This window comes from Syngnathoides biaculeatus, chromosome 10 (genome assembly GCF_019802595.1).
Source record: "Syngnathoides biaculeatus isolate LvHL_M chromosome 10, ASM1980259v1, whole genome shotgun sequence".
Classification (NCBI taxonomy): domain Eukaryota; kingdom Metazoa; phylum Chordata; class Actinopteri; order Syngnathiformes; family Syngnathidae; genus Syngnathoides; species Syngnathoides biaculeatus.
Window position 1 is genome coordinate 29,581,890 of NC_084649.1, and position 23,010 is coordinate 29,604,899.

At 42.0% G+C, this 23,010-nt stretch overlaps 1 protein-coding gene across 7 annotated transcripts in view; it reads right to left on the reverse strand.

Moving 5' to 3' along the window:
* Positions 1 to 20,179, reverse strand: part of si:dkey-156n14.3 (zinc finger protein ZXDC) — an 87,035-nt gene extending 66,856 nt beyond the window's left edge. For 2 of the 7 annotated variants that reach the window (XR_009796655.1, XM_061831385.1), the window contains exons 1-2: positions 17,802 to 20,174; positions 6,851 to 7,003 (exon numbers count right to left, since the gene is read on the reverse strand). Coding sequence is in view for 5 of the 7 variants with exons in the window: in XM_061831385.1 (XP_061687369.1) it covers positions 6,851 to 7,003; positions 17,802 to 19,839 (2,191 nt within the window). In the remaining 2 variants the exon portion in view is untranslated. Of the gene's footprint in view, positions 1 to 3,379; positions 3,550 to 4,175; positions 4,228 to 6,850; positions 7,004 to 17,801 lie in introns of those variants that run through there. The other 5 variants (XM_061831389.1, XM_061831384.1, XM_061831386.1 and 2 more) reach the window with 5 other exon arrangements.
* Between the last annotated feature and the right edge of the window lie 2,831 nt (positions 20,180 to 23,010).

The following is a 23,010-nucleotide window of genomic DNA, read 5'->3' on the forward strand; positions in this document are numbered from 1 at the left end:
TTCACTTCCTTACCACACTCACCATTGCTCTGGATTGTTGACCCCAAGTATTTGAAGTCATCCACCCTCACTATCTCTTCTCCCTGTAGCCTCACTCTTCCCCCTCCACTTTTCTCATTCACGCACATATATTCTGTTTTACTTCAGCTAATCGTCAATCCTCTCCTTTCCAGTGCATGTCTCCATCTTTCTAATTGTTCCTCTGCATGCTCCCTGCTTTCACTGCATATCACAATATCATCTGCGAACATCATGGTCCAAGGGGATTCCAGTCTAACTTCATCTGTCAGCCTATCCATTACCACCACAAAGAGGAAGGGGCTCAGAGCTGATCCTTTATGCAGTCCCACCTCGACCTTAAATTCCTCTGTCACACCTAAGGCACACTTCACCATTGTTCTGCTGCCATCATACATGTCCTGTACTATTTTAACATACTTCTCTGCCACACCAGACTTACGCATGCAGTACCACAGTTCCTCTCTTGGTACTCTGTCATAGGCTTTCTCTAGATCCACAAAGACACAATGTAGCTCCTTCTGACCTTCTCTGTACTTTTCCACTAGCATCCTCAAGGCAAATAATGCATCTGTGGTACTCTTTCTAGGCATGAAACCATACTGTTGCTCGCAGATACTTACTTCTGTCCTGAATCTTGCCTCCACTACTCTTTCCCATAACTTCATTGAGTGGCTCATCAACTTTATTCCTCAATAGTTCCCACAGGTCTGAACATCGCCTTTGTTCTTAAAAATGGGGACTAGTACACTTTTCCTCCATTCTTCAGGCATCTTTTCGTCCACTAGTATTCTGTTGAATAAGTTGGTCAAAAACTCCACAGCCATCCCTCCAAATTGCTTCCATACCTCTACAGCTATGTCATCAGGACCAACCGCCTTTCCATTTTTCATCCTTTGTAGTGCTTTTCTGACTTCCCCCTTAGTAATCATTGGCACTTCCTGGTCCTTCACACTTGCCTCTTCAACTCTTCCTTCTCTCTCATTTTCTTCATTCAACTTCCCAAAGTATTCTTTCCATCTATTTAGCACACTTCCGGCACCAGTCAACACATTTCCATCTCTATCTTTAATCACCCTTACCTGCTGCACATCCTTCTCTATCCCTCTGTCTGGCCAACCTGTAGAGATTCTTTTCTCCTTCTTTCGTGTCCAACCTGGTGTACATGTCTTCATATGCCTCTTGTTTAGCCTTTGCCACCTCTACCTTTGCCCTACGTCGCATCTTGATGTACTCCTTTCGCCTTTCCTCTGTCCTCTCAGTATCCCACTTCTTCTTCGCTATCTCTTTCCTTGTATGTGTTCACATTTAGATACACAATATTGTAAAGAATTTTCCACCAAACGCATTTTTGTGATTTTTTTAAACCACCGTCGAAGTGTGATATTTTAGCAGTCATCAATGGAAATTGAAATTGTGTGAAAAATATCTGCAAAAATCAAGCAACCACTTCGCAAATCAGCCGCTAAAAGGGTGCGCTTCCCATTCAACACAAATTAATGACATTCCACAGCGAGATTTCTGATAGGAACTTATGAGAAATAGGCATCAACCTCCTTACTTAGTCAGTCAAAATGCTTTACACGCAACAGGCAACTCAACTTCATAACCGTAAACAAACAACGACCATTTTATGACTTCTATTTGGAATTTATGCAATAATCTCCAAAATCAATCATCAAAGGTTCAATCCATTGCTTCAGGAGTAAGGGGTTTTATTCACTTAAATTTTGAAGTATTGGTTCTATTTTCGTTCAAGCGACTTTGATAAAAATAAAAAGGGTCGATGAATTTGCGATCCTCAATTATCCAGAATCATTTTTGACTTACATACGGCAACATCTGAGCTTAAAGGAAGTCTCCTCAGAATTCATATGTACAAAAAAACCCTCGAATGTGACATAATATTATTACATATATTTTGTACAGTAATTGGGAAAAAAAGTTGAAAATGAAGAACATATTTTAAATCCAAGCAAAATCTGGATATGTGCCAGCTTTCAGAGCCAAACCGAAAGAAACATCATTGACCCTGCCCCTGACGTTGCCGGTGCTTAGCATTAAAGACCATTTGTTCTAGCTAAGCCAAGATGCCGACTTGTTCTGCACCAAAACTGAAAAAAACGCACCCAAATTTGTCCTTCTTTAACCTCCCGTGGGGTCAACCTGACAGGATAAAGCTGTGGCTGTTACAGTTGAGGCTCATTTATCAGCGGGGAAAGTTGCACGCATTTAATCATTACTGGTTATTATCCTCTAAATTATAGCCTGTCGTGCTAAACTTGCCTCTGCCCGTTGACAGCTGGGATAGGCTCCAGCACACCTTCGACCATTGTGCGGCCAAGAAAGTGGATGGATGGATGGACATATACGTGTAACACTTTCCTGTTACTATTTACGGCGATCTAATTTCCAGCCAGGCTAATTGGAATGTCTGAGTGAGAGAGGAATTTCGATAATACTTTTCTAATTTAGAGATGTTTCTTGGTGAAATCTGCAAATAACTCTGGCATTAAAAGAAATTCTGAACCCTCATCTACTAACTTTTAATATGTGCTCCTATTCCTATTAGTTTTGACAAAGTTTGCCTTTAATGGTAACACGGAAGTGGCGGTAACACCTGCCGGGTAATTGCTGTCAAGAAAATGTCAAAATGTTACACAATTTGATCTCAAAGGTTCAAGTTAGTAATAAAGATTAAAAGTGAGTTTGTATAAAATTAGATATTTTCTTGGATGATTAATTTTAAAGGTCAAGTGTTAATTCAAGTGTTTTATTATGTTACTAATGAAAAAACGGCAGCCGGTATGGACCTATCTGTTTTTTCACCACAAAACATGATTTTGACGTAAATGGATTTTTGTCAATCCCGCCATGAAAATCCTCTCGAGGGATTTGATTTTGACAAGAAGCAGGAAGTAACGTTGGAGGCAGGTGCGCGATCAAGCGGACTTGTTTATTATTTCTATTAGCTTTACCTGCAGGAAGATAGCTAGTTGTTCCTTCGTGTGAGCCAAAATGCCGGGTCGCTGGATTGCTGGATATTGCTCCAACACTCGGGAGGATGGAGTTACCCTCCATAAGTTTCCAAGAGACCCAGTTCGTCGTGAAAAATGGATTGCAAGGGTGCAAAGGACAAGAGCGTTGCGGGTTTCAAATGATAGGTAGGTGTGTATACAGCTACTAAAAAAAAATAATAGTTTGGTGCGGACCACGTAATCTGTCACAACGTAACAAAAGATCAGTGTACGTACGACAGGGGTGCTAAATGTGTTGATGTGCGCGTCGGGCTCGCCGGCGAAGGCTGCCGCGTCGTGCCTTGCGGACGAGGACAGCTTTGGCCAGGCTGGCTCATACATACTGTCTGGGAGTCTGTCGCCGCTGGGTCCGCCGGTCACGACTTCGGCGCGGCGTCCACTGGTCACGTCTTTGGCTGGGGTGCTTCATTTTCGGCACCGACGTGGCTTATCACCTCACCAAGCCGGGCCGCTTTATGCCGTTGTCGTCGCACGCAGCCGCGTACGCTACATACTGTCGGGGAGTCTGTTGTTAGTTAGAAGTGATCCGCATAACACCTAAATATGGCTCGAAACAATAGTGTAACATCGCCTCGGACACTTCACTCAATTGTGAGAAGTTCTCTTCGAAAAGAGATTCCGTGTCTGAAGGGGTGTGTCCCACAGTAAGGGCCACAGCGTGTTTTCCAATGGCGAATATCCCGGGTGATGTCACAGGCAGGAGATGCGGCCAATACGGCGACGACTTGGATGTGCACTCTCCGCTCATATTTATTCTTTTTGAATGGACATTGAAGTGAATAATAATATATGCATTTTTCATTTCAATATCTATTTTAGAATGTTTATAGGAATGACACTTCTATCGCTAGTGCACAAGCTATTTTCTGTTCTCCTGACCGAACTCCTGATTTGCTGGCAATTTTGACAAATCAAAGCAGTGTTGAGGATGTGGGTCATGATTACGTGCACTTTAATCAAAATTAAAATTTGATTCAGTTCCAAATAAGAACGCCTCCTTTTAAATGTTTTTAACTATCATCATCAAACTGTGTACAACCTCTGTGGAATGGCCCATCATAGTTTTAGAACCCATCCATCATTATATATGACAAATTACGGTAAACCAAACCAACCTACTGTAATTTCTGTAGTATCGTCCTGAAGTATAATGCGCACCTCCAATTTTGACCTAAAAAAAAAAAAAAATCAGGAAAACCCTTCTACCAATGTGCAATGCGCACCACCAATTTGCTGCTAATCATATGCTCAAAATATTAGGAATTACCTGTATTTATATTTTGTTAGGTTTGTACTTTTATTGCTTGTACTTGTGTTGTTTAAAAAAAAAATCTGTACCACAATCATTAATATTAATAATAATAATAATAATAATAATAATAATAATAATAATAATAATAATCTTTGTGCATGTACTGATGCAGCGGTAATATACAATATTATCTTGGGACAGGCCATAGGACATGCTTCTCCTGGTCCCTGCAATTCTCAGAACAGAATCACTCAACCAACTCAAATCAATGCACAACAATGGCATAACATTTTATCAATAGTTGATAACACATATTACGGTCTTAAATAAACAATTTAACACTGTTTAACACTGTTTGAACTTTTTTTGCATTAAATATTTGTGCATAAAACATATGTGCATAGTGCAGTTTATCCACTATATTACACATCATTGGCCAAGACTTCAAAAGATGCATCTGACTCATCTCCAATCTGAAAAATATCCATTGTAGCTGCCTTTGTGCATCACTGTCAATCTCATCATTGATGTATTAGTCTACTTCTGGTGCTTCCTGCAGTTATGAACAGTGATCCCATCTTTCTCCCACAGTATGTCATCCATTGTGCCATCCATGGCATTTGTGAGAAAACATTTTTTGAATCCTAAGAGTCTTGGTTCCCTTTATTTGTCATTATTGTCAGGGCTCTGAGGGGAAGGTCCACCGTGCTAAAAGCGCAGCCTCTTGCCCCCGTTTGGCTACATCTGTAGTAGCCCTTCATAGCGTCAGGTCGCGATCAAAACCAAAGCTCAAGCTACGTAGAAATGAGCGTAATGGGCACTTTAAAAAAAAAAAAATTGCGAGCATTTCAAATGTGCACGCTATCTTTTTTTGTTTTTAATCATCGTACGGTCGTACTACATAGTTTCAGCTCACTTTGTTTTGCTTCCGGTTTGGCCGCATCATCGGCCGGAGTGAAACATTTCTTTTAAAAGCGGCTGCACAACTAATCCTTGTAGTCGACATTTTTTGTCTTCGTTTAAGTTAAAACAAACTCAGGGGCAGTCATTTCTGATGTTTGGTGGAGTAGCAACAAATATCCTACGCTAATGATCATAAAATACAAAGCTCCCCCTCCAGGAGGTCAGAGTTCAGGTTGGTGGCGTACATTGCCGCAATGTATATAAATCTGTAACATAACACATCGAATATCATATTGAAATTTATATTTATACCTTTTTTTAACCACTCTATGTACCTGTATACAACTATACAATCTGATTGTATTTTTTTTTCATCCATACCTAAATATAATGGGCTCTATTGACTTTGAAAATATTATGGGAAAAAATTGCACATTATTTTTGAGAAATTACAGTAATTTCAGCCAAGATTTGTACAGCTTTTCAAAAGTCGTCAATTGTTCTTTACACACTGCATTGTTAGTAGATTCAATGGCTGCCTCTCTTTCACAAGTGATGCAACACCATGCTGTATATACTGTGGGCACTCTTACACTATTGCATTAATATTTGCATTGCTGGACAAATCGTTACGTAATTGCAAGATGACAAGTAATAGAAAATGCAACATCATGTTTTTTGCTATGAGTTGAAGAAAGTGGCTGGGACAGCTGTGTTTCAAGTGGCCTTTTTCCACTGCGGTTTTAAGTTGTGCTGTTTTTCTTGTGACCTTAAACAAATGTAATATACCAGGTCATTGTGAGTGTGATGGCTGTATTAATCTGGCTTGTATCTAAAATGTTTCCACATCATAGTGACATTAGACTTTGAACTAATTCCATTGATGCTGCTAATCTTTCTGTAACTGTGGAGCTACTTGCCTGCCGTCAGAAAACATGGCTTTGTCCATGCGAGTGCCCACATTTGAAAAGCATCAAACAGTTACACGCTTGCACACACAGACACAATCAAAGACATATTGCGAGAGTCCAACCTAGGATGACCAGCCCTTCACTATCTCTGATTTCTCTATCTATCGAGAGCATTTTTTCCTTCCTCCTAGTAATCCATAGCCTTGCATTCTCAGGTGTAGATTGATTTTACATTATGGATCCCTGTTCATATTTGTGTCTCTCAGAAGCGGGAAACAAATCAAATGAGACCCTGAGATTACAGCAATTTATGGAGAGGTAAAACAGCAAACAAAGTCTATTGTTCTTCGACTGTACCATACAATTGTGCTTCCCGGCGACTACGTGGGCATTCCAGAAAGCCGAGCACACTGATGGATGTAACGTTACGCATGAGGCACAAAGAAGTTAAAGCTTTACTTTGTATTTAATTCTGTTTTTATAAAGCACAGTAACATTGAGTGTTATTTTTTCCTTAAAAAAACTAAACTTCTGGGGGAAAGGGGGGGTGCCGAGGAGGAAAGGGATGATGAAATTTCCTTACATTTCAATGGGGAAATGTGATTTGAGATGAGTATTTTGAGTTAAGATCATGGGCACAGAATGAATTCAAATTGTATCTCAAGTCACCACTATATCTCAATCAAGTAAATCAGTAATATTTTAACTCTTACGAAGCATCAACTTACCGGTGTGACTTCGCAAATGGATCTTGAGTCGACAAGCCTTGTCATACATCTTGGCACATCCTGGATAGGTGCAGGTGAAATGGCCTGTTTCTCTGAAGTGAGTGCGATTATGGGAGTAGAGGGCGCTGAAGGTGATGAAGGTTTTCTCACAACCTTAAAAAAAGAACAATTAAATGTCCTGTGTTATACAAAGCCCTTCACAAATGACATTGATAATGCAAGGAATAACGTAGAACAGACTTTGATAAACCTGGGGGTTGATAAATTTGTGTAGACCTCCAATAAGGTGTTAAAAAAAAAAGGTTCCGATTTCCCAAGTGACCCTAAAAATTCCCGCCCATGAAATTGCGCGCTGCTGCAGAAGCACAGCGTTAAGTCAATTGTTTGACAGCAGTCGCAGCGGTGGCAGCGTGGACGTGTGCCACTTTGTCGTCCACCACCATTCAGGATAAGGACCTTTACTACACTAATATCTTCAAGGTGGCGAGACATAAAATACATTTGTCAGTTGTCAAGCATTGTTTTAGTGAAATTTAACTTCAGGACATCATAGCAAAAGCAAGAGTGGGCAGTTTATCCTCTTCCCCATGCAATACACACAACACTCAGCGAGTCAAATACGAACTCTTTCCTTCAAAACTCACAGACAGATAAACTAATTAAATTAAATTTAGCTAGCTGGTCGGACATGAAGTTTCATAGATGCTGTGATTGTGGGCGTTTCAGTACAGCGCAGTAACATAACTAGGGGTAGAACATTTTTGATAAATCATAGAAGCCTTCATTCTGGCTGATAGGCATGCAAAAGTCTCTTTTTGTCTCCTTCTGGCTGATGCACTGTAAAGTAGAAAGGCCCCTAAAATATAATGCCAACCGTGGAATGCAGATCAATATGAAGTGGCATTTGCAGGCTCGATAAAATAGGTGGAAGATGCTAGGTAAAGCCCAAGTGAACTTACAAAGCAGTATTTAAATGGTAATTTCATTTGTTGAGCTTTTTCATTTGTTAAATAAAACTTTTTAACCTGTGCTGTGTGTGAATAATTAATGGCCCCCAAACCCAACTGGTTGGGCCATCCTGAACAGCAACAACTGAAACCAAGTGCTTTCTATGACTGGGATTGAGTCTTTCACACCTGTTTGGAGTTGTTTTGGCCCACTTTTCCTTGTAGAATAGTTTGAATTCAGCAAAATTTGAGGGTTTAAGCATGATTGGCCTTTTTAAGGTCATCCCACAGCATTTCACATTTCTGGACTTTGACGAGGCCGCCTCTCAATGACAGGCAGGGAAAGAGTTTGAACTGGGTGTGTGAGAGCAAAAAAATTCCAACAAGATATAGTCTGACTCACATCCATACACTGCTTGGGCTCTGACACCAGTCCACTTGAGTCTGTTCTACTCTGGAGTTGTCCGTGGTGAGGGGTTGGAGTCTGTTCTACTCAGGAGTTGTCCGCAGTGAGAGGCGTCGAGCAGGTATGGTATACTTATTGCCCCCTGGCTGTATACTGGGGTTGACCCTTGGAGACGTGAAGGAAGAGGGGGTCAGGTCCTGGCTGTTTTTTGTGCCTATGCACCAAACAACAGTTCAGAGTACCCATCTTTTTTTAACTCAGAGGTGGTGGTAGAGCGTTAGAGAGCATTCACCCTGGGGACTCCATTGTTCTGCTAGGCGATTTCAATGCTCATGTGGGCAATGACAGGGAGACTTGAAATGATTGTGAGGAACAAACCCCCCATCACAACTCGAGCGGTGTTCGGTTATTGGACTGTGCTCATAATTGATTGTCCATAAAAAACACCATGTTCAAGCATAAGGGTGTCCACACCCGTACTTGGCACTAAGACACGCTAAAGCGCAGTTGGATGATCAACTTTGTGATCATGTCATCGAATTGCGGCTGCATTTCTTGGCCACTCGGGTGAAGAAAAGGGCGGAGCTGTCAACTAATCACCACTGGAGGTGAGTTGGCTCTGATGGTGTGGGAAAATCCAGGTCAGACATGGCAGAGCCAAATGTATTGTGAGGATCTGCTGCAAACTGCTGGCACATCCAACAGAACTTTGCTCATGTAGCGGGGTTGGCGGGGGCCATTGTGACCATGTGGACGATCTTCCACGCCTTGATTGCTGAGGCAGCCTACTGGAGTTGTCGCCGCAAGGTCCTCCAGGCAATGACCAAACACGTTGGTGGTGTGAGGGATGTTGTCAAGCAGAAGAAGGTGACCTATAGGGCTTTTTGGCCTGTGGGACTCCCGAGGAAAATGATAGGTACCAGTTGGCCAAGAAGATTGCAGCTTTGGTTGTCGCTGAAGCAAAAATTTGGACATGGAAAGAGTTTGGTGAGGCCATGGAGAAAGACTTCAAGATAGCTTTTAAGAAACTGTAGTTCACCATTCGGCCTCTCGGGAGGGGGAAGCAGTGCAACATCAACAATGTGTAAAGTGATGATAGGGCGCTGCTGATCTGGACTTGGGACATTGTGAGTTGGTGGGAGAATACTTCGAAGACCTCCTCAATTACCCCGACATGCCTTCTCATGAGGAAACAAGTCTGGGTTCTCTACGGCGGGCTCTTCCATTTCTGGGCTTGAGGTCACTTTCAAAAGCTCCTTGGTAGAAAGGCCCAAGGAGTGGATGAGAATCACCTAGAGTTCCTAAAGGATCTGGATGTCGTAGGGCTGTCCGAGTTGACACGCCTCTGCAACAAAGTATGGAAATCGGGGACAGCATCTCTGGACTGTCAGACTGGTGGGGGACCAGAGGGTGTGTTCCAACTCCAGGGGCATCGCACTCCTCACCCTCCCTAGTAAGTTCTATTCAGGGGTGGTAGCGATAAGGATTTGCTGGGAAGTGAAATCCCAGATTTAGGAGGAGCAGTGCGGTTTTCTTTCTGGCCGTGGAACAGTGGACGAGCTGTACACGCTCAGCAGGGCCCTCGAGGGTCGATGGGAGTTCGCACAAACAGTCTCAATGTGTTTAGTGGACTTGAAGAAGCCATTCCGCTGTGTACCTCAGGGATTCCTGTGGAGGGTGCTTCAAGAGTATGGGGAGAACAAACCCCTGATACAGGTTGTTCGGTCCTGTACAACCATTGTCAGAATTTGGTCCACATTGTAAGTTACACTTTGATTTGATCTGAAGGCATTTCTCACCTTCGTTAAGCTGGACTCGTTTCCGGTGAGGGCTGGACTCCACCAAGGCTGCCCTTTGTCACTGATTCTGGTCATAACTTTTATTGGACAGAATATCTGGGGCAGTCAAGGCATAGAGGGGGTCTTGTTTGGTGGCCTTAGTATTGCATCTCTGCTTTGACAGATAATGTTGTTCTGTTGGCTTCATTAACATGTGATCTCCAAATCTCACTGGAGCGGTTTGCAGCCGGATGTGAAACAGTTCCAATGAGAATTAGGACCCCTAAATTGGAGACCATAATCCTCAGTCGGAAAAGGCTGCCGTGCCCTATCCAGGTTATGAATGAGATCCTGCCCCAACTGGAGGACTTCAAGTGTCTTGTTCACAAGTGAGGGAAGAATGGAATGCAAGATCAACAAGCTGATCCGTACAGCGTCTGCACTAATTCCGACTTTGCATCGGTCCGTTGAGGTACACTATAAGCTAAGTCGAAAGGCGGCTATCACTAGGATAGCCTCAAGCACTCCCGTGAACCTTGGAAGGATAAGTGGCTCAGGGAAAGGATGGATGGATGCTGTGCATGCAATAGAACTGTAACTTTTATTTTGAAATGTTCGTATTTACAATAAAGAAAATTATTTGAATTACATGTTCTCCTACTTAGAAATCATGGAGGGGTCTGAAAATTTCATCGAAGGTGCATGTCCACTGTGAGAGAGATAATCTAAAGAGAAAAATCCAGACATCACTATGTATGCTAAAAAGAAAAATCCAGAAATCATTATGTATGATTTTTTTTTTAAACAAATTGTGTGATACAGCTGCAAATAAGTATTTGAAGACCCGTCTCTCAGGTAAAATTCTGTCCCTCAAAGACCTGTTAGTCCGCCTTTAAAAGTCCACCTCCACTCCATGTATTATCCTGAATCAGATGCACCTGTGTGAGGTTGTTAGCTGCATAAAGAAACCTGTTTACCCCATACAATCAGTAAGACTCAAACTTGTAACATGGCCAAGACAAAAGAGCTGTCCAAAGACAGCAAAGACAAAATTGTACAACTCCACATCGCTGGAAAGGGCTACGGAGAAATTGCCAAGCAGCTTGGTGAAAAAAGGTCCACTGTTGGAGCAATCATTAGAAAATGGAAGAAGCTAAACATGACAGTCAATCTCAATCGGAGTGGAGCCCCATGGAAGATATCACCTCGTGGGGTCTCAATGATCCTCAAAAAGGTGAGGAATCAGCCCAGGACTACACGGTAGGACTTGGTCAATGAAATGAAAACAGCTGGGACCACCGGCTCCAAGGTGACTGTTGGTAATACACTAAGACGTCATGGTTTGAAATCATGCATGGCACGCAAGGTTCCCCTGCTTATACCAGCACATGTCAAGGCCCGTCTTAAATTTGCCAAATACCATTTGGCTGATACAGAGGAGTCATGGGAGAATGTTTTGTGGTCAGATGAGAACACAATGGAACTTTTTGGTCATAATTCCACGAAGCGTAATTGGGGGAAGACGAATGATGAGTTCCATCCCAAGAACACCATCAAAACTGTGAAACATAGGGGTGGTAGCATCATGCTTTGAGGGTGTTTTTCTGCACATGGGATAGGACGACTGCTCTGTTTTAAGGAGAGAATGACTGCAGCCATGTTTTGTGAGATTTTGGAGAAAAACCTCTTTCCCTCAGTCAGAGCATTGAAGATGGGTTTTGGCTGAGTCTTTCAACATGACAATGACCTGAAGCACACAGCAAGGGAAACCAAGGAGTGGCTCCGTAAGAAGCATATCAAGGTCCTGGCGTGGCCTAGCCAGTTTCCAGACCTAAACCCAGTCAAAAATCTTTGGAGGGAGATGAAACTCCATGTTTCTCAGCGACAGCCCAGAAACCTCTATGATCTAGAGAAGATCTGTGTGGAGGAGTGGGCCAAAATCCCTCCTGCAGTGTGTGCAAACCTGGTGAACAACTACAGGAAATGTTTGACATCTAAAATCCAAATAAAGACAATTGCACCAAATATTAACATCGTTTTTTTCCAGGCGTTCAAATAGTATGGGGAGAACAAACCCCTGATATAGCTGTATCACACAAATAAATCTTTTGAAAAAATTATACATTGAGATTTCTGGGTTTTTCTTTTTAGATTATCTCTCTTACAGTTGACATGCACGTGGGATGAACATTTCAGATCCCTCCATGATTTCTAAGTGGGAGAACTTGCAATATAGCAGGGTGTTCAAATACTTACTGTCTTCACTGTAGATACAGTGCCTCATGAAAGTATTCGGCCCCCTTGAACTTTTCGCCACATTTCAGGCTTCAAACATGAAGATATAATGTAATTTTTTTTGTCAAGAATCAACAACAAGTGGGACACAATTGTGAAGTGGAACAAAATTTATTGGCTATTTTAAACTTTTTTTAACAAATAAAAAACTGCAAAGTGGGGCGTGCAATATTATTTTGCCCCTTTACTTTCAGTGCAGTAAACTCACTCCAGAAATTCAGTGAGGATCTCTGAATGATCCAATGTTGACTGATGATGGTAAATTGAATCCACCTGTGTGTAATCAAATCTCCGTATAAATGCACCTGCTCTGTGATAGTCTCAGGGTTCTGTACACACTAGGCAGGTCCAAGGTACTTTTGTGGAGAAGTTTCAAGCCGGATTTGGAAACAAAAAGATTCCCTAAGCTTTAAACGTCTCAGGAAGCACTGTGCAATCAATCATATTGAAATGGAAGGAGTGTCAGACCACTGCAAATCTACTGAGACTCGGCCGTCCCTCTAAACCAGGGGTGTCAAACATACGGCCCGTGGGCCAGATCCGGCGCGTCTGGTGGTTTGGTACGGCCCGGGGAAGAAAGCTGCATTGCATAAAAAAAAATATGTATTTTCTTTAAAATTTGTAGTTCTTGTATTATCCGCTAGGGGGCGCAGTGTTTTAGTACATGCAGACAACATGAAAGCAACACTGCGGCGGAACTAGGATCACCTTGACCTGGTAAAATTGAACGTCTGTACAGCGTCTACGGCGACAATTGCATTATCTACTTTTCCGTTTGCCTCGCACCCTCATCAGCAAAATGTCTTTGTCAAAAAGGAGAAAAGTAGACACAGAGTGTCTGACTTTTCAAGAAAAATGGACATGTTCTTATATGTTCACGGAGGTGAATGGGAAACCCGTGTGCCTGGTGTGCCAGCAGCAAGTTTCGGTGCTTAAAGAATACAATATTCGGTGCCATTCCGAAACTCAGCATGGTGAAAAATACAACAGTTTGCATGGAGAATTGAGAAAACAGAAGGTAAATGAAATGATGGCGCGTCTGAAGAAAAAGTAATCTGTTTTCACCCGGAGCCGAGAAGCCAGTGATGCTGCGGTGAAAGCCAGCTACCTAATTGCGAGCCAAATAGCAATGGCATCAAAGCCATACAGTGATGGAGAGTTCATCAAAAACTGCTTGCTGACGGCTGCTGAAATTGTGTGTCAGGAGAAGCGACATGCTTTCGCCAATATAAGCTTGACAAGAATTACCGTGGCAGACAGGATTTCGGAACTCTCTGCAGATTTGGACCACCAACTAAAACGCAAAGTGGGGTCATTTGTGGCATTTTCTGTTGCGATTGATGAGAGTACTGATATCACGGACGTCGCTCAACTGGCCATATTCATTCGTGGAGTTGACAAGACCTTGAATGTCACAGAGGAGTTTCTCGAACTGGTGCCGATGATCGACACCACAACAGCTGAGGACATTTTCAGCTCCGTCGTTGGAGCGCTGGACAGAGTCGGAGCGGAGTGGTCACGCGCCGTAAGCCTGGCTACTGATGGTGCGCCGTCAATGATCGGTAAAAAGGCAGGTGTTGTGACAAAGTTCAGAGATAAAGTACAAGCCGCAAATGGGGGAGGTAATTTTTGGACATTTCATTGCATTTTGCATCAGGAGGCATTATGCAGCAAATCGCTAAGACTGGATCACGTCATGGAGGTGGTTGTCCAAACTGTTAATTTCATCCGAGCCAGAGGTCTCAATCATCGTCAATTTGACAGCTTTCTCAGTGACTGTAACATTATCCATGGTGTGCCTTATCACACAAACGTACGATGGTTAAGCAGAGGTGCTGTGCTAAAGCGCTTCTTTGATTTACGTGATGAAATCGGACAATTCATGGAGAAAAAAGGTAAACCTGTTAAGGAATTACAGTGCCATCTGTGGCTGCAGGACCTTGCGTTTATGGTTGACATCACTGAGCACTTGAATATTCTTAACAAAATGTTGCAGGGAGGCAAAAAAAATCGTAACACGGTATTATGACAGCATACGTGCATTCAAGTTAAAGCTCGGGTTATGGGAGACGCAGGTGGCAAGCGGTGACCCTGCTCATTTTCCCTGTTTAAAAGATATGTGCGCAGCAAGTGTTAATTCTGACGTGAAACGATACAAAGAGATGATTTCAGGGCTGTTGATGGAGTTTGAGAAAAGATTTCAGGTTTTTAGCGAACTCGAAACAGATTTTGCAGTTTTTCGCTCACCATTCACAGTCAAAGCTTCTGATTTGCCCGTTGCCATGCAACTTGAAATCATTGATTTGAAGTGTGATGTAGAACTGAATGACAGATTTGCCTCTGTAAGCTTGGACACATTTTACAAGTACCTCCTACCAGGCGATCCCGCAATGACAGCACTAGCTGCTAAAACATTGTCCATGTTTGGGACAACCTACCTTTGTGAGCAAGTTTTCTCACTAATGAACATTAATAAAACAGCTGCGCTCAAAGCTCACACATAAGCATTTTGAATGAGATTCTGAAATTGGCTGCTTCTCAGGACATGATGCCTCATAATGATGCACTTGTGCAGGATAAACGATGTCAAGTTTCAAGGGCAAATTCCAAGCAAGACGAATAATTGCTGTGAAAGTTATTCATTTGTTCAAATTGCTTTCCAGATGTTGAAAAACTGTGTTTTTAAGTTCCACAAGGCTGGTACTAAATGCTTTTGGAACATTGTTACTATTTCTGTGATCAGGTTTATGTACAACACAGTTAAATATATGTTTAACTGTGTAAAAGTGTTGTTAAAATTGCACATACTTTATTTATGTTCCTATGTTATTCTCTTGTTCATAATATATTGTTCATAATGTAAAAGGAAAATTCTGTTAATAAACATTTTGATAATTTACTCATTCTTTGCAATAATTATTAGTATCAGTGACTAATACAAAGGAAAAAAGTGGGCTTATTGTTAGTTCTATGTAATTTTGCAATGAGTTTACTAGTCCGGCCCGCTTGATCTCAAATTAAGCTGTATTCGGCCCGCAGACCAAAGGGAGTTTGACACCCCTGCTCTAAACGTTCACCTCGAAAAAGTAGAAGACTGATCAGAGATGTAGTCAAGAGACCCATGATCACTCTGGATGAACGGCAGAGATCGACAGCTGATGTGGGAGAGTCTGTTAATAGGACAACATCCAGTCGTACACTGCACAAATCTGGCCTTTATGGAAGAGTAGCTAGAAGAAAGCCATTTCTCAAAGATATCCATAAAAAGTTTCGTTTAAAGTTTGCCACAAGCTGCCTGGGAAACACACCAAACATGTGGAAGAAGGTACTCTAGTCAGATGAAACCAAAATTGAACTTTTTGGCCACAATGCAAAACGATGTTTGGCCTAAAAGCAACACAGCTCATCCCCCTGAACACACCATCCCCACTGTCAAACATGGTGGTGGCAGCATCATGGTTTGGACCGGCTTTTCTTCAGCAGGGAAAGGGAAGGTGGTTAAAATTTATGGGAAGATGAATGGAGCCAAATACAGGACCATTCTGGAAGAAAACCTGATACTGGGATGGAGATTTACTGTATCTTCCAACAGGACAATAATCCAAAACATAAAGCCAAATCTACAATGGAATGGTTCACAAATAAACTTATCCAGGTGTTAGAATGGCCAAATCAAAGTCAAGACCTGAATCCAATCGTGAATCTATGGGAAGAGCCGAAGACTGCTGTTCACAAACGCTCTCCATCAACCTCACTAAGCTCAAGCTGTTTTGCAAGGAAGAATGAGCAAGAATTTCAGTCTCTCCGTGTGCAAAACTGATAGAGACAGACCCCAGGGGACTTGCAGATGTAATTGCAGCAAAAGATGGTGCTACAAAGTATTAATGCAAGGGGGCTGAATAATATTGCACGCCCCACTTTTCAGGTTTTTATTTGTTAAAAAAAGTTTAAAATATCTAATGATTTTGTCCCACTTGTTGATTCTTGACAAAAAAATTTAATTTTATATCTTTATGTTTGAAGCCTGAAATGTGGTGAAAGTTTGAAAAATTCAACGGGGTTCAAATACTTTCACAAGGTACTGTATGTATCAAATTGGCCTCCTGACTTCTCGTTGGTCTTTGCTGCCCCCCACAATATAACCCCATTTAAAATAGCTTTCTTGCTCAGTAGCTGTTATTAACCTCTTGTTCAGTAGCTGGTAGTAACCTAACAGATCCTATCACAAATCATTTTGTTCCTTGCTGTTTTTGTCATAATTCCTGCATGATAATTCTCATCATTGTTGTAGCTGCTACTACTGCCACTACTATTACAAGGATCAGTGAATTTGAGTTAATCACTATGACTGTTGCGTCCTTCGGAGAACAGCTCTTAGCATGACCCAGCGGGCTACGAAGCAGTGGACTCACTTTGAAGCTCAGGTTGAAAGGGGAGGGGCTGTTTGGCTGCATGGGTATGCATGATTCTTGTGGTGGGCCAAAACCTAGGGTAACAGTAATGTAATGCAAACCCCTGTACATACATCGCACATGCATATCTTCCTCTGCAATGTTTGCACACTGGAAAATAAATTACATCTACAAATGTTAGCAACAACACACAACGGCCCTCCTACGTTCGACAGGGCCAGTACAAGTCCGTATCCACTCATGATACGCGTCGGCTGGCTTGCTCAGCAGGAAAACTCCTGACCACCCAGCCCACCTGGGCCAGCCACAAATTCAAATAGCTTTAAAATAACATTGTACATGAATGATCGTTGCCTTTAACAATGTTTAAAATTATTATTATATTTAAACCTGTGTATTATTAGTTAGAAAACAAAGATTGAGTTAATACTGTGTTATTGATTGCACAATAAAATAAATGTATCTCATCTCAATCTCATTGTACTAGTGTATTGCTGTAACAATAAAATGCCACTATTATTGTAATTATGATTACATTACAGGTTGATTATGAGTTATTAGTACAATATTTTTAAATTATATTTTAGGAATAAAAAGGCATATTATACAACCAGATTGTTGTAAAACAATTATGTACAATATACATAAATAGGAGGTACCCGCGTCAGGTTTCTATCAGTTTGGGGGGTTCTTGGCCAGGAAATCACTGAAGACTGATGTAAATCACTTTTTAAAAATGGTATTGGCTACCGCTATCGGTTTGAAGAAACAGCCAGTTGTTGGTTTCAGTTGCAAAAGCGTTATTGTGTTTCCCTGCCTATATTATAGATTTTCTTGAACACATACAAAAACCTAGCATTAATACCAGTAGACCATTTTGGATTTGTTTATTGTACTTTCATTGCTATGTAACAGTGCAAAGTACGCCCTAAAAATTCTTCATCTTCTTAATAGTATATTTAATAAAAAGTAATAAATGGTGAGTTTTAGGGAAAAAAGTGGTAAATCCAACAACTGCATCTCTGAAGAACCCATAGTAGTACTGTAGTACATACTGAGAAATACATTTTGTCTACAGCGAGGTGCCGCTTAGGATGATTACAAAAAAGTTACCTGGGAACTCGCACTTGTGGGGCCTCTGTGGCTCAAAGTGGACTCTTTGGTGATTGCCAAGTCGTGCTGCACTGCGGAACCTTTCATTACAGATCTCACAAATGAAGGTATCATCTTGCTCATGGACTTTGGTATGAGCCTTTAGATTGTACACTGTGGTGAAACATCGGCCACAGCCTTCAAAATGACAAGTATGTGGTCGTTGCTTGTTGTGGGACTGAAGATGCCGCTTTAGTTTATAGGATGTGGCAAACGCCCAGCCACAGCCTTCTAATGTACATTGGTAGGGGCGTGGGTCTTCTGCATGGTTCAGGAGATGAACCCTCAGTTTTTGCCTTGTATCAAAAGCACAGGAGCAGCCCATTTTTGGGCAGGCAAAAGAAACTGCTATCCCATTGTTGGTCCAAGAGAGGGCTCCACATTTAAAGTGTTTGTTTGTTATGGTAGGTTTAGGTGATGTAACCATATCCACCTCGGTTATTTCATGCAGGACACCTGCCTCCTTCTTGATAATGGGAAAGCAGTGAAGAGAAGTGCTCAAGGTGGGCAAAGACATGTTGTCCATTAGAGACTGCTCAGAGTCACGTACAGGCACCCCTGGCCTGACTTCTTCCTGGTTACTGGAACATGCTAATGCGCTGATCTTTCCTATTGCTTTAGTGCTACTATCATAGTTGAGAAGGACAATCTCTCTATCCTCTTTCACTCCTAAATGTTCCTTTAAACTGACCAAATCGTCCTCTTTGTGAACATATCCGTCAGATGGGGCAGCCAGTGTCAATGTTCCATTCTCTATGGTTACAATTATGGTTTGATTGTTTATCATAATGGTTCCAGAAAAGGTTTCATTGGCATCCATACCTGAGACAAGACTACTTGAGTTTGCAGCGTCATCAAGTCTCGCAGATTCCAAAATCAACTGCGAGGCCTCCATAGTTTCCACAATGTCCGAATTCATTGAAATCAACTCATCATTACGTCCCTGGAAGGGAAGCTCCCCCGACGCCTTTCCTTCACTGTTTTCATTACATATCTGGCCACATATCTTCTCGCCATATTTGTTGGTCAAAACAACATCCTCGACAGTACGGTAATAGTGGGATTGTTGAGTACAGACCTTGTTTGAAGAAACATTCACATAATTATCCACGTCCGTATTTTTCCAATCATGTGAATCTAGCCGATTTGGGTGCTCTTTGAAAGAGCTAAGGTGACAATTACTCGCGTTTCCAACCTCCATGGGCTCATGGGAAGTCGCTGGAGAGAACACAGGTCCTGCTGTTTTCATTTTGTTCCACGATTTCATTTGAGACGATGAGCGCAGTCCATCTTTGTTTGCATCACAATTTTGATCATCCTTAAATACGTTGAAAACTAGAACTAGTTCTTTAGTGTTGTCTTTGCTCTCCTTTGAAGTAATTGTATCTGCCCCATTCGTGCTGTGTTTGGCTAGCGAGGGCTGCTCGGAGCCCCTGTTCCCACGCCGATGCGGTAAAAGTGGAAACGGTAACGTCAGCCGATGCTGAGGCGTCGGTTCCTCTTCCCCTTCTGCTGGAGTCGGCGCCATTTGCAATATTAAATCCAAGTTCCCCACTTCAGCTCTCCGGCCACAATGAACAATATTCGACGTACTTAATATGTCGTGGTTGCAGTTGTCTTGCTCTGTGTTCATGTTACCAAGTGTCTCATTCTGGTCCGGTATATTGTTTTTGTCGATGAGATGCAGCTTGTTGACTGGTGACAAATCCACCTCGCCCCCATATTCAGCCAGTTTGTGAAGCAGATATGTTCTCGATCTGATGTTCTCGTTTCCAAATTGAGGCGATTCCGATTGTAGATCTGCCTCAGTTTCTTTGGAAGTAAAATGATACGTTGACCCACTAACTGGTCCCAAGCCAGACGACGTGTCTGTGCGTGTGGCGCCATGTTGCGAGTGAACGTTTTCGGCATGTGAAAGCCCCTGGATTTCCATCTTGGTATCCCTGTAGCACTTACACAGAATAGACCCGCCCAAGGAAGATGGAGGTGACGATTGCATTTGTCACGGTCATTGATGTTTGTTTGCGTTAAAACATCCAATTCCAATACTAGATGCTGTTTTTGATGCTTCAATATAATGAAGGTCTATAATGGTAATTTTCGAATGATTTTATCAATCATGGTAAAGACAGAGGCGGCATGTTATGTGAGACAGCTGTAAAGCGTTGGCCTCACAATTCTGAGGACCCAGTTTAAATCCCAGCCCCGCCTGTATGGAGTTTGCAAGTTATGGAATTTGCATTTTCTCCCTGTGCCTGCGTGGGTTTTCTCCGGTCACTCCGGTTTCTTCCCACATCCCAAAACCATACAACATTAACTGGACACTAAATTGCCCATAGGTGTGATTGTGTGTCCGATTGTTTGTCTCAGTGTGCCCTGCGATTGGCTGGCAATCAGTTCATTGTACTCCCCCTTATGCGCGATGCAGCTGGGATAGGCTCCAACACTCCCACCACCCTTGTGAGGATAAGCGGCTAAGAAAATGGATGGTTGGGTAGACAGAGGGAAATCAGTTCATACTACTGATATAAGTATTTGAATTGTTGGCAGTTAGCCAAAACATGGTATTATTTTCAAAGGAAAAAATTCAAAAGTAGTATTTTACAAACTTTTAAAAGGGAAATGTCATCCCTGTTAGGTATCCAAAATAATTTATGATTTGCAATGTTTTCTGAAGATGTTTTTACATTTTTGTAAAAATAGGATTTTTCTCCAATTGTTAAATTTGTCTTTTCCATGAAAAATAACACAAATGCATCTTCATGTCTTCGGAGTTCCTTCTTTTGTGGTTATAATACAAATGGTCCTTCTTTGGTAGTGAAGTATGTCTTGTGCCCCTATTTAGTCATAACTGCATAATTTCCCCATGTCCTCAGTGGGGCTCCGTTCTGTAGCCAGATGTGTCCTTGAGTGATATCGCGCATCTCTGCATCTAGGCTAACCTTGCTGAAATATATACTGGACACTTTGTAGTGATCCATTGCCAGCTAGAACCAGTTTAGACAGAAACTTTGTCTCAGTGGAAAGCCCTGATGTCATGCCACAGGTTTGATACCACCCATGATCCGCCCTTCTGACAAGATAAAAGATGTGTGCTTTCTCTGTTCCTTCGCACTTATCTCCTACAGCCATTGTCTGTAACTCATAGGTGCCCAGATTATTCTGTAAGTAAAAAGCTTCAAAGAAACTGTTCATCTCCACCCTGTATTTGGATAGCCAAAATTCTCACTACCCGAAATTAAACGAACACGCGGAGGAGAAAAAGCGTCCTCCAACAGTAGTCTTCGCCCTTAATGTCACTGGAGAGTTTCAGTTTAACAAACTGGACATAGTTTTTAAATCAGCTTCTTCAAATTCGTATTGTTTTTCCATTTTCTCAACATATCATTTCAACAGCTTTGATTTGAAAATTATGCCGAATAGCAAAGTCTTTGCTTGGTTTTGTGTACTGGCTGGTGAGAGGTGGTGGTGCTTGGGCGTCAGCAGAGGAAGTTGTTAGGTCCGCATCCACATAGAGGGTCCGGAGCTCTTCTAACAGGCGTTCCACATACCTTGATACATGGAAATTACATTACTTCATACATATGCAGATACTGCTGTCCTGGTTTACTCCTTCATCCTATAGGTATAGTATTTTTTTAACATGGATTTGGAAACCATACCACACCAACAATCATATGAGGCATTGAAATTAATTCAAATTCAGATTTATAAAATTTATCTGACCCCCTTATTCACAGATCTGAGGACTACATGTACAAGAAAACTGTAACATGATGTATTATTAAACTTACTCTTAATCTTTCTCGTTTTTCATAGGCTCGTCTTTTACATTTGGGGTTACAATTCTCTTTGTCTGGTGAAAGGCATTAGTGGATAATTGGACAGGCACGAGGTATTAACTTTGGCCTGAACTCGTCACTCCGGAAGAGCAACAACAAAAACAGTCCGTGCGGAACCCGCACCCCAACTCGAGGTCCCGCCGGTGAATTATGTAAACACCACTATGGTACTGTTTTTTGGTATTGTACTTACATTTGTTGGATATTTTATTTCTAAATCATCATAAACTTAAGTTAGTAATCTGACTCCAATTTGTGACCTTACCCAACTGCCACTCATCCAACAATATGCGCGCTCGTTCTGCAATAGAAAGGCATCAGGAAGCCGGCATTTCACACACGAGTGGATTTATTCCTTCAACACACACCTGGGTCTCGGGTCCCTCTCATTACAACCCTGTACGTCTCTGTTCCCTCAGCCGACGTACTCTACATCCGAGTTTCCCAGAACAATTTTAAAGTACAATCTACTGATTCACTATTGGTTCTGAGTCTCCTTCAGGTATCCTTGGCGCTCTCTCATTGGTCTCCTTTGGTCCGCCGGATGTTGGCCCGACTCCTCCCCTGCAGACTTGCGTGCTGGCTCCTCCTGGTGGTGGTTTCCTGACAGTAGTTTTTCCACCAACTGCCTCCGAGTCCTCCCGTCTCCGCATCCTCCTTGCAGTTAGCACCGTCTGTTCTAAAACATTCCATTCTTGCACCACATACCCTGTTTCGTTCCACCAGTCACACGCTCAGCACTTTACAGTCTCACACTTTCATACACAGGATGTAGCAACATCTAATGAACTACTTTAAGCTCAAACTCTTATATTCCTTTACATTTAAAACGAGGTAGATACTAAATACTAAAAAATTTAACACATACGTACTTACTTGCTACCAAAGCCAAGTGAACGCTGCACCGGGTTTTCAAAGAAATCCTCCGTGAAATGCTTGGAACATATTACTGTCCACTGGTTTTTTGCTACAGCTGTTCGGTTAAAGCCGGTTATGAAACATGTACAAATTCCACCATCTCCTAAACATCACATGGATATGGATTAGCTGACATATATATCTGTATTGGTATTGTACTTACATTTAAAACGAGCTAGATACTAAATACTAAAAATTGAACCGTACGTACGTACTTGCTACCAAAGCCAAGTGAACGCTGCACCGGGTTTTCAAAGAAATCCTCCGTGAAATCCTTGGAACATATTACTGTCCACTGTTTTTTTGCTACAGCTGTTCGTTTAAAGCCGGTTATGAAAGTAAGCGTTTTTTTGCGATCCCTAGTGCGCATGCACTGCTTACCACTGCCTGAAGTTGATGCTTCACTATCT